Source organism: Fukomys damarensis, unplaced genomic scaffold (assembly GCF_012274545.1).
Source record: "Fukomys damarensis isolate Sample0158 unplaced genomic scaffold, DMR_v1.0_HiC HiC_scaffold_13, whole genome shotgun sequence".
Lineage (NCBI taxonomy): Eukaryota > Metazoa > Chordata > Mammalia > Rodentia > Bathyergidae > Fukomys > Fukomys damarensis.
The window spans coordinates 1,440,504-1,455,787 of NW_022900925.1; the positions used below are offsets into that span (position 1 = coordinate 1,440,504).

Here is a 15,284-nt window from a genome sequence, read left to right on the forward strand (position 1 = left end):
CGGGTCTCTGCGCTTGCAAGGCAGGCCACCAAACCGCTGAGCTAAATCCCCGGCCCCCGGCGAGGACTATTTTTAATCTATCCTCCCTCTTTTTATTTCCCCGATGCTCATTTTTTTTAAAAAAATTCAAATACACTAAATAAAAATTTCAAAATATACTAAAAAGATATAAAATGTGGTATCTTCCACATCATCTTTGTGGATCCACTGTTAAGTGTTAAAACTCTGAAGTACATTCTTCCAGATCTACTTTCTTGTCTTTGTCAACAAATACTTTACATATTAGCCTAGTTAAATCAATGACTAGCATCCCTACTCCAGGACCTCTTACTACCTAGACAAGTGTTCCACTACTAAACCATAGTCCCAGCTTTATTTGCACATTTTACTTCAATTACACTGCAACAACTAAAATGGATAGCATTTTTATATTTCATTCATTTACATTTAAGGCTCAAAACAATTTTGCTACTTTAAAGTGATTATAGCTGTTTATAACTTGTATTTTTGTCTCATTACACACTATTAAATGTATCTAAAATTTACTTAACTCAGAATTCAAATTCTAACAGTTTCCACGGATAATAGAAACAATAACCTAGTTTAACTTGTTCTGAACACAAATTACCATAAAACCTCACATCAGTAAATATGGGATGTATTCTCTTCACACAACCTTCAGAAAATGAAATTACATTACTTATTAACTTAGAATTTATTTCATTTTTGTGATACTAAAAATTGAACCCATGACCTTCACACTAATCCACATCTCCCACCTTTTATTTTTGATTTTGAGACAGGTTCTCAAAAAGATACTAAACTGCCCAGGTGATCCTCCAGCCTCAGTCTTCTACAGTACTGGGATTATAGATGTGCATCACCACACCCAACTAAAATTTATTTTATTTTTGTTGTTGTTTTAGGAGTTTTTGTTTTCTTTTGTTTTGGTTTTCTGGTATGGGGAATTGAACTCAGAGCCTTGTGCTTATCAGGCAGGCACTGCACCACTGAGCTACATTTCCCCAACCTCTATCTTGTTTTTTGAGACACCATGTAGGTTCAGGCTGGCCTCAAACTCTCAGAGATCCTCCTGACTCAGCCTCCCAACTGCTGGACTTACAAGGCATGTGTCAGCATCCCTGGATGAAAATGTGTGATTAAATTTAAACTTGCAATTTGACAGAATTTGCTTTCAATCTTTTGGAAATGTTTAAATTTTATTTATTGGGGCCCAGGATTTAGCTCAGTGGTGCTGCTGCCTGCCTCACAGGCACAAGGTCCCGAGTTCAATCCCCAGTATCAAAAAAAAAATAATAATAATAAATTTTATTTATTGGAGCAAATAAATGGACTAAATGTTTATGTTGTGATACAATGGCTATCGATTTTCTTCACATTCCAGACTTTGCAGATCAGTGCTCTCCAAAAGAAATATAATGTAAGCCATATATGTAAGTTTAAATCTTCTAGTGGCTACATTTTTACAAAGTGAGAGAAGCTCAGCATGACGGTACATGCCTGTAATTCCAGCACTCAGGAGGCTCAGGCAAGAGGACAGTTGTGAGTTCCAGGCCAAAATGAGCTACATGAGTTTAAGGTCAGCCTGAACTACACAGTGAGACCCTGTCTCCAAAAAGAAAAATTGAAAAGAAAGATAAAATTAATGTATTTAACGCAATACATTTAAAATGTCATTTAAATTTGTAATTTTTTTAAATTATTTTTTTGGGAGAGGGTCTCACTATGTAGTTCAAGCTAGCCTTGATCTCCTGGCAGCTCTCCTGTCTCAGCTTCCCAAGGGTGGGACTGCAGGTGTATGTGCCATCATGCCCATGTGTAATGAGTATTTTAAGAGTAGTAAGATTCAATCACTCTTTTCTTCTGATGAAGTGCTCAAAATTGAGTGTGCAATTTAACACTTCTAGCACATTTCGATTTGGACTAGCCACAGTTTAAAACCCTGATGGTCACAGGCTACTATATTAGTGCCAACTAATATAGCCAATACCTTACGACTCTAACTTCTTTCATATTTTAGAATGTGAAAGCACTTTTAGAATTGTTTTTAAACTGCAAGAGATTCCCTTAAAGGCTGTGCACGCTTGTAATCCCAGCACTCGGGAGGCTGAGGCAGAAGGAGTGAGTTCGAGACCAGCCTGGGCTACACAGTGAGTTCCAGGTCAAACTCAATTACATAGTGAGACCCTGCCTCAAAAAAATAAAAAAACAAAAAAAACAAAGACTGTGACAGAGAGGATTCAGGGATAGGTTAAAAAACCAAAATCAAAAAGAGAGGGAGGGTGTAGGGAGATGAAAGGAAGGAGAGGTTAAAAAGAATTAGGATGTTTTAGGTGCATGTACTCCCCATGATGAATGTAATCATTATGTACAACAAACATGTATTAATAAAAATAAATTTTAAAAGCCAAAACTCACAGCATTTAAGTGATATAAACATTAAAACTAGAACAGTGTTTGCTTGGCTAAATTCAACAATCAAGCTCTTAAGCTCCTTACTATTTAGTCCCATGTTATAACAATATTGATCTAAAAAATCTAATACAAAGTTGAAAACTATGGACAAAACTGCTGCCAAAGTTAAACTAAATCCACCACACTGGAAAATTGTTTATATCGGTAACACTTGTTTATGAAGGAAACTGATATTCTAATTAGGGCTCTAAACTTAAACGCCACTTGATCTGACTTGATCAGCAGAAAGATGTCTAAACCAAGAACACTAAGGATACCAAGGAACACAAGATTCAGAGACGGACAAGGCAGAATAGCAAGCAGAGTGCTCTTTAGCTTCAACTATTTTCTGTCAAAAGTGGATGAAAAGTACCCATCTCACTGTATTCTATCTACTTGCTAATGACATTCTGAAATATTTTTTACCTAAATTGACATATTTTTTAAAACAACTAAACTCAGGACAATGCATCGAGGGAAGGATAGGAATGGTATCGCACAAAGGCTTAAAGGGGCACTTCAACAACACAATTTATTTATAAATTGGAGGTGTATATATCAGTGCTCTTTATATTCATTACACAGTTTATGAATGTGGGCAATATTCTACATTTTTAAAACTTTTTTAAGTCTCATTTTTAATTATACTCCCTGGCTGCTAGGTGAAATTAAACATTTTAAATATGTTGTTTCTTCTTTGTGAACTGCCCGTACCTTTTGTGTGGGTATCCACTGAGATTATTAGTGCTTTTGCCAACAACTGCTATGATCTGTTTACAGGTTGTACATATATATTAACCTTATATTATCATTTGTATTACTACATGTTTGCAGTACATAATGACTACATTCTTTGTACTATCTTTTTGCATATTTGGGGTTTTTTTCTTTTTGCATATTGTTATTGCATCTTTTTTTTGGCATCAGGAATCGAACTCAGAGCTTCACACTCTACTGCATCTTTTAAAGGGAAAACAAGCAGAGTCTGGATTAAACTACAGTTCTATCTTTATTCTACTGAACATTCTCTCTCTCTCACACACACAAACACACACACACACACACACACACAATTACCTTGTAAATAATCTGCCAGGTCTCCACCATTGCAATACTGATATACAAAAAAAAAGGTAATTAAAATAAGGACAGTGATTCAAGATAAATTCAATCCATTCAGTTAATTTTTGTTTTAAAAAGTCACTTGTATTTAATTTTAAAATTATTAATTATGTAATCAATGCTTTAAATTTTACATATTTTATAATTTTAAATTTCTAAGAGTTAATAACCTAATGTCAATTTCAAAGTGCATACTAGTCAAAAGGAATTTCAAATAAATTAAATAGAAGCTTGGATTACCTACCTCCATCACCAGAAAAACAGAGTTGGGTAATTCCTAAAAAGCAAACATTAATATCACTTAGAAAAAATATTAAATGCTATCAAATAAATAAATAAAAATTAAAAACTGATAATAAAAATACATTTTCACTATTAACCAGGCATGGTGGTACATGCCTGCGATCCCAGCAGGAAGGATTGCTGTAAATTTGAGGCCAGTATGGACTACACAGTGAGTTCAAAGCCAGCCTAGAATACATACATAGCAAAAGTTTATCTCACAAAAAACAAAAATCCAACAAAAATAAATTTTCAAATCACTATTGAACCAGTAAACTCACAAAATCCATCCTAAAGTGAAATTTAAATTCTAAACAATGATGTAAGAATCTCCTCTTCAAAACCAAATTAAGTTCTGGTAACACTAATGCCTGTTTGTGTTTTTTGGGGTTTTTTTTTTTTTTTTTTGGTTTTTTTGAGACAGGGTCTCACTATGTAGTTGAGACTGACCTGGAACTCACTATGTAGTCCAGGCTGGTCTCAAACTCACAGTGATCCTCCTGCCTCAGCCTCCCCAAGTGCTGGGATTACAGGCATGAGCCACCACGCCCAGCTTGGTAAAACTAATGTCATCAAGGGGGAGTACAGCTCACTGCTGGAGTCCTGGCCTAGCAGTACAAGGCCCCAACTTCAATTCCCAACACCACAAAAGAAAACAAAAAAGGAAAAGAAAAAAGTTCGATTCTGTTTATGGCAAGAATGAAAGAATGATTCAAATTTTGATTATGACGGACCTAAAACAATACATAAGATGAAATGCAAGGTAAATTACCACTTGTGAATAAAGAAAGGTCTTCGATCCTTTGAGAAGTACTTCCATTTTGAAAAATTTCTGAGTTGGGTAGCAAAATAACTTATAATCCTTCCTAGCAACACTAAGCAGGCATTTTAATTTCTGGAACACGTGACCAGGGACGTGGAGTTTTTCTGTTTTTCTAGTTTTTATGTTTATTTAGGGTAATCACATCAGGGAATTGCTGTCAAAGAGATGTTTCATCATGTTATATTAGGACATGTTCAAAGATTCTAAGCAACTGATTTGAGGAATTTTACAGAGTCCCTCAAGTTATACACCTCCAGGTCTATCGCTTGGATAAGTAATTCTAAAACTGGTTAGCCCACTCTTCAAAGAATTTTTATAATATTAACTAAATTTTAAATTGGAAACCAAGTGAAGTGATATACACTTATATTCCCAGCACCTGCAAGGCTGAGGAAACAGAAATGTAATCTGAGGCTAGCATGGGCTAGCCAGGACCACATAGTGAGACAATCTCAAAAGTGTAAAAAAAAAAAAAAATTTTAACTGGGCTGCCCCAGGGCTTAATAAATAAATAACATGTTCAACATGATTGAAAATAAGAGTTCTATCGAGTGCTTCCAAGTAGCTCAGTGGCACCACACCTGCAGCACAAGGTTGTGAGTTCAATCCTTGGTACCAAAAGAAAAACACACACACACACACACACACACACACACACAAAGGTCCTAAATCCAAATACAAAGTTCTATGAAAAAAACAAAAGAAGGAAAGGTCAGAAATGGGGCAGTTTACAGCAACACTCCTCAGAATCAGTTCAATAACTGGTACCAGTCGAGAAAATATTTTACTGCCCCACATTGAAATAGCTACAGAAATTAAGACAAGATTTTGAAAAGGCTTAAAGAAATTCCACAAAACAATTCTGCCTGATGAACCTAATTATAATAACTAGGGGGCCAGGATTATGCGGAGCTCAGCAGTACAGCACTTGTGTAGCATGCATAACAGAATGGGTTGCATACCCACCACCAGAGGAAAAAAATTTTAATGCTAATTTGTAGGCCCTCTTTATCTTATCTTTGTAACAATTCATTCTTACTTGAGTTTAAGAAAGTATCTGTTCACAAACATTAAAAAAAAAAATCAAGCTTCACCACAAGCTAGTCTTGTGCACTTCCCAATAACAACAGCAACAAAGGGCCAGGGATTTAGCTCAGTGGTGCCACCATCTGCCTTGCAAGCACAAGGTCCCAAATTCAATCCCCGGTACCAAGAAAAAAAAATTTACCTATAACAACAGCAACCCAACAGGTTAGCATACAGTTGTTTCACCATAGCCACAAAGGGCTGGATGCCATAGTTCAAAACCTGAATGTAAAAAATAATGTCTGCAAGAAACTCAATGACTTAGGATGATTTTCTTCACTTACTTCTCAAGTACTACATTAAAAAATTGAAATACATCATGGGACCGGGGATTGAACTCAGTGGTGCCACTGCCTGCCTCACAAGTGCATGGACCTGAGTTCAATCCCCCACACCAAAAAAAAAAAAAAAAAAAAAAAAAAAATTGAAACACATCATGCCAAAAGTCTTTGATTCCAGAGAAGCCCACAAAAATTGTCAGCATTTACTCTCTGCTAAAGAACTGGGAGCCAGCTCCTGCCACAGCAGGATCCCAGCATGAAGAATCTAAAACAGATGCCCGCCTGCCATCTCTTAACAGCAGCTCTCCCCTGACAAATCAGGAAGGAAGCAGAGCACAGTCAGCATCCAGCAGGCTAGAAGATCAAGTGCTTCCTCTTATCAGAAATAAAAACAAAAACTATGTATCTAAGAGTTAAATCATCTCCATTGTGAACTATATAATTTCATTGTGAAACCTGATCAAACCAGACCAAAACATATGATCCCTAAAATTACTCAGAAATCATTAAATGCTGACAACTTTCAACAATATTTTCTTTTATCAAGTACAAAAATATTACCTCAAATCAGTGTTGCTTAACCATGTAATAGTACCATATACTAACTATTGCAGAGAAAAAGGACCTAGGAATTAGACTCCTGAAGTGGAGTCTTAAACAGTCATCAATAACTTGCACTCACTCACCAGAAGAGGTCAAACGCTCTTTTGGTATTCTCAACTTTGGAGTTATACAAACTACTTAGTTTTTCTTCATTCATTCATCCACTAATCCAATAAATAATGAAAAGAAATAATTAATATCCTTGACCACTCATCCAAACCATCCTGCTTGTCCACCTTCAGTGCAGGGAAGATCTCCACAGATTCAATCATACTTTCTCTTGGACACTGCTCACCTTCAGGCTCCCTCTACAAAATAGTGCACGTTTTTAAAAACAAAGTACATACTTAACTAACTTGAAACATGAATAGCTAAAACAGATAGGACTAACAGAACCTGTCAAATCACCTACAGACAAACTGAAACTCATGTGGTACTGAAGCATCAAGAACTCAGAAGAGAGGTTACCTACATGATCAAAAGGGCTAAGAAGTTAGGCCAATATAACCTGAGAAGCAGACCACTAAGAGCTTGTCACAGCTACACATACATTTCTCCTTTCCTGATACCCAGAAATCCTTACCCTCTACTCCTCTCCAGCACTCACATCAACAAAATTATCATAGGCATTTCATTCTACTATTTCCCTACTCAGCTCCTTAATGACATAGATAAAAAACCTAAAAGAATCCAGAAATGAGCCCACACATATGTGGCTGATATTTTAAATTTATTTTTACACATTAGTTGTACCCTGAAATTCCTGATTGGTAATACAGGTTTTGGAGTACATTTTCTCCAATAATATCTCATTCTATAACCAATGCTGGTACTTCATATTTTTCATTCTGATAGAAAAATAAATCTAAGTATACTCTGTTCTGAAAGAGAAAGCTATTCTGCAATTCAAGAGTTTTTCTGTACTGTTCCAAGAATGGTAAATTAACAGTTAACATTACTTAATAATTTTTGTACTAGGAGTCAACTTGTACCACTTGGTGCCCTCTATCTATAGAGAATAAGAAAGACAAACTGCACAAACAGCTCTAAGGAGAATGGACACTTCAACTAGGATTGTGAGATGAGTTTAGTTTTTTACTTTAAAGTTTTTTCCTCCTTTCTTTTTAAAGTGCTTTAATTCCTGGAATGATTCCTGCCTATTTAAACAGGTAATAAAATACACGTATAGCACTCATATATCCCATATGTAGTAGTTTAAAATGCAAAGTTTTTGGAAAGCAAGCATAACTCTATGACCAAAAATATATGCATGGTTTTTGTCCTAATTTTAATTCTAGAAATTGAACTATAATAATGAAAGTTATGTTGTTTTATAGCATTTTTTATAACTGGAAAATATTTTCTATAAAATGAGAAAAACAATATCTTATAACACAAATTTAGCTAAATACTTTTTGTTAAAATTGACCATGTGAAAAACGGCTACATAAAAAAAATACCTAAAACAGTCTGTTTTTTTTCTCACCGCACTACAATTAAGCATTGAGAGCAAGGAGTTTCATTCACTACTTTAAGTCTACTATTCAGAACAATGACTGACATATTGTAACCATTCAAAAACTTGCAAAATGAATGTATTTAAATAATGTAAGTGAACACAGAAAAGTTTTAGCTAGAAGTTTATATTAACTGTGTCACATAATACATACATTTATTTTACTGAAATTCAACAGTACAGACTAAGCAAAACAAAAGATACTTGAACCGTGCCTAACAATCTGCCTTGAAGTAAGAGTGGAGAGAAAATCTGAATCTGCTGTTCCCTCCATATGTCTCAGTCCCTTCGGCTCTCACACAGTGAACACCACCTGAAGTGTATCTAGCATGTAACAGAGAATTTTTTAAACATAATACTCCTAAATATAAGCCAAATACTATAGTTGGTGTTCCAACCAAAAAACAGTGCTTTTCTCCAAAGCTGACCTCTGAGAAGGATAATTCTATCTATAGAGAAATTTTGCTTTAGAAAACATTAGAATTCAGCTTTCCATCTCCAAATACAACTCTACTGTATGCCACATTGATAATAGCATATGCATCTGAGTATAAATGTGCCTAACATCCTTGTTTTTAATCTTTTTTTTTTTTTTGATACTGGGGATTGAACTCAGGTCCTTGTGCTTGCAAGGTAGGCAGCAGAAACACTGAGCTAAATCCCCAGCTTTATTCATCTTATTTTCTAACATTTCTGTGATTTACAAATGTTGCTTTCATAATTAGAAAAGGCTCCATTTAAATATTTTCAGTAGTCCACAATATGCCTTTCTACATTTATCACAGAAATGCTAGATCTGGTATCAGGATTCTTCTACCTGACCTAGCAAACTACCTTGACAGTATATTATCAACTGATAACAAATGTACCCATGCTGCACATTATTTTAGACTAGTGCTCCTTATTTTAAACAATATCTTAGTGACATAACTCAAATTATTTGTCTCTTCAAAAAGAATTAAGGTAACTGTAAATTTCTATTAAGAATTACCACTGGGCATGATGGCACATGCCTGTAATTCCAGCACTTGGGAAGCTGAGGCAAGAGGATCACTACGAGTTTGAGGCCAGCCTTAGCTACATACTAAGTTCAAGGCTAGCCTGAACTACACAGTGAGACCCTGCATCCAAAACAGGAAAAAAAAAAAAAAAAAAAAAAGGAATCATTTAAATTTGTTTTTCTTTTGTCTGTCTTTCAGTGCCAAAATTCAAGTTTAGGACCTATTGATTGACAAGGAGGCACAGCACCACTAAACTACATCCCAGCCTAAGCACCTAAATTTGTATAAAACAGAAATGTTTTAAATGCTTGTTTTTTAAAAATGCAAATAAGATACCTGAACATCATAGAGTGCTACAATATTTTCATGCTGAAGTTCCTGTTGAAGAAATTGAGAATTTAGATTAATAAGTATTCCAGTAATTTTAATATTTCAATATACAAATACAAATTAAAGATAACATATTTACTATTCCTAGCATATTACAACTTCAATGGTGTAAAAAATCCAATCTATTGAAAAATGAAATGTGCACGATCAAACTTTACATGGAACCTAAATATTTTTTTCAATACTACCACTTTGTAGACTCCTAACAAAGTCAGTATTCTTGTTTACAAAACAAATGCAACTGTCAGTATGGCCACAGACTACCAAATTTAATATAAATCTCTAATGGCAAAAGAGATACAACATCTTAAAGTGCTTTTAAAAAGCATATTATTTGCCTAAAAGAAAAGAAAGTATATTTCTCAGCTGTAAAACTATTAATCTTACCAAAGAATTCTCCACAAGGTAGTTTTGAGGAAAGCTGCTAAGTGCAGAATATGCTCATACTAGTCTGCAAAACCCTGGGTTAAATATGCTGAAACTGGAAGAATTTTTCAGTCTTTAGTGAGCTATGTGTTTTGTGATTGTCCAAGTATTTAATAAACAGAATTTTCCATATGTATTTCATCATGGAATCCTTTTTTTCTCAAAACATCTCACTTGGATAATACTAGCTAGGAGTAATCTAAAAAGACTACCTCCAAAGAAAAAAATCTTCAATTAAAAAAAATAAGTCACCCCACTTCTCCCAAAGGAACTTAATTGTAAGGGCCAGAGATTTAGCTCAGTGGCACCTCGCCTGTCTTGCAATCACAAGGTCCTGAGTTTGATCCCCCGTACCAAAAAAAAAAAAAAAAAAAGGAAACTTAATTGTAAAGTGAAATGAATTAACAGAAGGGGTGAACATTGTACCAAACATGCCTGCCTACCCCTCTTCTCAAACAGTCACAGAGTAACTAGAAAAATCAAAGAAAGTATAAGAGGCTAAAATCAGTTTTCATAGAAACTCTCTCAAGTTGGCCAAGAGCCACACTACGTTACTAAAAATAGCTTCAGCCAGGCATGGTGGCCATAATCCCAGCAAGGAGGGCTGAGGCAGGAGAATTCCTTCTAGTTTGAGGCCAGTGTGAACTACATAGTGAGCCTGAACATAGCAAGATACTACTGCAAAAAAACAGGAAAAAAAAAAAAGGTTCAGTGTACTTAATGCCTCAAAACAATGACTATATAAAAATAAGCAGCAGCTAGAAATTATCAAACTTGGGTTCAACAACCAAAACTGCAAAGGATGCCATCATGTATATTTAATTTAGATTAAGTTTTAGCCTAGTATGTAATACTACACAAAATGACATACCTTTAAGATTTTAATTTCCTTTCCAAGCAGTATTTGTGATTTTGACAAGTTCTTTTTATTAATACTTTTAATAGCTACCTCCCAATCAGTTTTCTGAAAAGGAAAAATAGTGTTACTCCTAGAAATTATTACACAGAAACAACAGGAAAAATAAGCACAAAATGTTTTTAGCAGCAGATAGAATATGCAGAACTGGGGAAAAATAAAAAAGTACCTCAATCTCCAGCAACAGGATAATTATTTCACAAATCGGTATAATAAACCAATGTTCTAAACACAGCTATAAAAATAGCAAATATGATGATTACATGGGAACTAGCAACAAATTTTTTTAAAAATCTGTTTACAACCACATAAAAGTTATGGAGAACTGTGTATATAAACTTGGAAAGTGGTATGATTAGTTGAAAGCAGTATTTATTAGCTTGACTAGATTATAAAGTGTTTTAATTTTTCCTTGAGTTTTAAGTTGTTTTCACAATAGAAAGTAAGCAACAAAGACATGTGCACTGTGAACATGGCCCTTGGCAACAATCAAAACAGGCAAAGCCTTTATGATTATTTCCACTCCCCAAGCCTTTCCAAATTCTTTAGATTCTAAAACCTCATGTGACCCTATTTGAGAAACAGCAAACGCTTTTTTTTTTAAGGCTTTAACATGAGTTCATGTTTATTTGGATGGAAAATGAAGCATCCAACTATTTTTTCCACTTTAAGTCCGTCTAACTCAGAAGGGGTAAGATGGTACCCGGCTGGTCGGGTTGTAGGAAAACCAATGTTGGAAAAGTGATACTTTCTGTTTGAGAAAGCCTAAGGCTAATGGGAAAGCTGCCCGTTTTCCGCAGGGTCTTCAATTATCAACCTCAGAGGTGACAAGCCCTGGCAGCTCGGGAGGTGAGGAGGGGCCACGCTCGAGCATCGAAAGGTGCAAAGGACTGTTCAGTCATTTGCGGTCCACGGTAAGTAACTTCAGGTGGAAAGGTTTCTCCGTGTGGCACACAAGGGCGAATCCCTGAGCGCCCTCTGGTTACCAAGCACACTGACAAGGAGGGACCATCAGTGGTCAGGCGCCGGTCGGTAGGTGGAGCGCTGCCTAGAAGCTCCGGCCTCAAAAACAATCCTTGCAAGACCAAAACAAACCCCGCGACTCTGACAGCGCGCACAATGGCAGGCCCAAGGCGGCGAGCCAAGTGGTGGTGGTGGTGGGTCCCGGCTCTTGCGGCGTCGCCAAATTTCAAAGACCCCCCAGTCCGGTGACGCCCAGGGATCCCGGCCTCGACCGAGCCAGCTGGATCGGCGGCGCTCACCTGACGGTGCCGCCCCCGAAAGACCACGGCGAAGGCCCCGTGTCCCACGAGGTCCTTCTTGCTGTACTCGAAGTCGCCCACCACCTCCATGGCCATAGAAAGCAAGGCTAAGGCTACGTGATGGTCCACCATCTTCAGCGCTTGGCCTCCCATATCACTTTGTGTGGTGATAATTCAGGTGTAGGCAGCGAGGGAGTCAAATAGCATGAGAGTAGAGTGGGAAGTACCATATTTTAGAATGTATCCGTCACCTCCACTTATATGGCAACTGCCTTATCTTAGGAAGGTGACCCACAGAGCGTGCTCACACCTGTGGAGGACATAAAACCGAAGGATATAATTCAAACATCAGAAACCCCTTACAGATTAGGCCTGAGCCCATCAGAATCTGAGATGGTTTATCACTTGTGCCTGAGTGGAGACACGTGCTCCTTCCTTTACTCATTGCCTTATTCTTCCATCCATTTGTGCTTTAAACATTTATCAGGTACCTGCTCCCCTCACATCCCCGAACCCTACGCCTCCCCGCTCCCGTCCGTGACCAACAGGCACACGAGCGCACTAGCCGCTCCCGCGCTGATTGCCGGCCCTCCGCGACGTCAGCGCGCCTTGTACGACGTAGCGCGAGGCGAGACCGGCTCCCTCCGCCGAGAAAAGGAGTGCGCGCCGGAGCCAGGCACCCCCCCTCCAGAAGCAAGGCGGTACTCGCTCAATGAAGAAACGATGATGCGAGCTCTGCGACCGCAACTAGTCACCTGCTGCAGGCCCAGGGCGCCCGAGGACCAGATCGAGCCGGCCACGCCCTGGCTTCGAGCCTATGAAGGACGGAGGTCTGGTTTGCGCAGTGTAGACTTCAAGCGAGAGCAAAAGAGAAACTCCTAGAACCTGGCCTTGTCCATACCCTCAAATCAGAGGATAAGACCTCCCACCCTTCGCAGGCTTGGCTCTCTTGGTGGCCCCTAAAGGGATAGTATCTGGAAGGAATTGGAGGGAGGGGTGTTGGGAGAAGCTAAAGACAGCGCAGGATCCTCTTCCTGAGAAACGTTTATGTACAGATAGATCCATGGTTTCTACTTCCGGTGTCCTGCCAGTTTGGCGCCCTTCCCTTAATTGGTTTTAAGGGGCCTTCTTTTTATACCTAATTACTAAGACTGTTCAAGTGATAGGGAACCTAATTGCACACTTTACCTTAAGAAAATACTTTATGAACCCTTTTTTTTTTTTTTTTTTTTTACCGGCGACTGAACTCGGGTCCTTGCACTTGCAAGGCAGGCCACCGAACTGCTGAGCTAAATCCCTGGCCCTATGAACCCATTTTATTTAAAATATGCTTGAAAATTCAGTTCCCAAACTTCAGTCTAGGTCCACTGGGGTGGGGGATTACTTTCAGGTTTTCTTACATTGCCCATCTCTGCAAACTCACGTCTGAAGATCAGGCAGAAACACTGAAAACTGCTAGATTTGAGATAGCCCAGAATTCTGAGATAAATTTCTGTCTTAGTACATTTTCTGCTGCTAAACAATACCACAGACTGGATAAGTGTGTTAGGTCGTTTTCCATTGCTATAACAAATTAACTGAGACTGGAGCCTGGTGTTTGCAGTGGTGCAGGCCTATTAGCTACTTAGGAAGCTGAGGATGGAGGACGGCCAGCTGAAACAATTTAGCAAGGCCCTGTCTCAAAATAAAAAGGACTGGTGATGTAGTTCAATGGTAGAACATTCCTGGATTCAGTATCCAGTACCACACACACAAAACCTGAGGCTGGGTACTTTATATAAGAAGGTTTATTTCACTCACAATTTTGGAGACTGATGGTCCACACAGCATAGCACCAGCTTTGGCAAAGGCCTCATAACAAATGGCACTGTGACATGAACCCATGGAGAAAGGGAGATCACATGACAAAAAAGCCAGAGTGAGAAGGAGCCAGTTTTGCTGTGAAAACTCACTCTGGAGAGAGCTAACTGGATTCCAAGAGAACTTCATGAATCCCTTCCAAGGGCAGCACCACCAGAGACCCCTCTCACTAAGCTCCAATCTTAAGCTCCTCACCACCACCACCACAGTAAGAACCAAAGGTTCTACCATATGAACATTTGGGAAATACACTAAATCATATCCAAGCCACAGCAGGAGGTTATAAAGAAAAGAGATTTATTTTGGCTTACAGTTCTTGGTCTAAACATGAGGGACTGCATCTGGGTGTGTGTGTGTGTATTGGGGACTGAACCCAGGACCTTTTCACTGAGCTACATCACCAGCTCTCTATTTTTTTATTTTCAGATAGGGTCTCATGAAGTTGCTAAATTGCCCCAGGCTGAGCTGGAATTTATGATCCTTCTGCCTCAGCCTCCCAGAGCGTTGGCTAGGCGATGGCTTTTTTGCTGGCAGAGTCCTGAGGTGACACAAGGAACCAAGGTATGCAGAAGAGACCTAGCCAAGCTGCTCCCCACTCCCAGTGGTGGGAAATTAAACCCAGAGCTTCAACATTCTACACAGATGCTCTACCACTGAACTATATCCTCAGACCCAAACTGGCTGACGCAGCAGGCTCATCCTCAAGGTAACACATTAATCTAGGAAATGAATGGATGGTTATTCCATTCATGAGGGCAGAGTCCTAATCACCTCTTACAAGTCCTATTTCTTAATATCTCTCTTTTTTTGGCTTTTTGAGACAGGGTCTCACTGTATGGTTGAGACTGACCTGGAACTCACTATGTAGCCTAGGCTGATCTCAAACTCACAGTGATCCTCCTCCCTCAGCCTCCCTAGTGAGTGCTGGAATCACAGGTGTGCCCCATCATGCCCAGCAATATCTTTTAATGAAAACTAAATTTCAACATGATTTTCAGAAGGGACGAACTATAGTCAAACCATAGCGCCCTCCTTCCTCACACCCTTAAAATATAGGCTTTGGATTCCTGCTTAATCCTATTTTTACTTCAAAAATCTGGCCCAGGTAGGTGGTTGTATTAGATACTCAAAATCTGGAGCCTTCAAAAATCAAGAATAAGACAAGCAACTTTATACATAAATATAAAAATTGATTTGGAGATGATTCCTTACCTCACAGAAAAATTCTCTACAGTTTTTTT

At 38.2% G+C, this 15,284-nt stretch overlaps 1 protein-coding gene across 1 annotated transcript in view; it reads right to left on the bottom strand.

The window, feature by feature from the left end:
* Positions 1-12,273, bottom strand: part of Ulk2 (unc-51 like autophagy activating kinase 2) — an 80,460-nt gene extending 68,187 nt beyond the window's left edge. Inside the window, exons 1-5 of the mRNA XM_010635155.2 lie at positions 12,184-12,273; positions 10,877-10,969; positions 9,526-9,567; positions 3,842-3,874; positions 3,553-3,589 (exon numbers count right to left, since the gene is read on the bottom strand). Coding sequence (XP_010633457.1) covers positions 3,553-3,589; positions 3,842-3,874; positions 9,526-9,567; positions 10,877-10,969; positions 12,184-12,273 — 295 coding nt within the window. The remainder of the gene's footprint in view (positions 1-3,552; positions 3,590-3,841; positions 3,875-9,525; positions 9,568-10,876; positions 10,970-12,183) is intronic.
* Between the last annotated feature and the right edge of the window lie 3,011 nt (positions 12,274-15,284).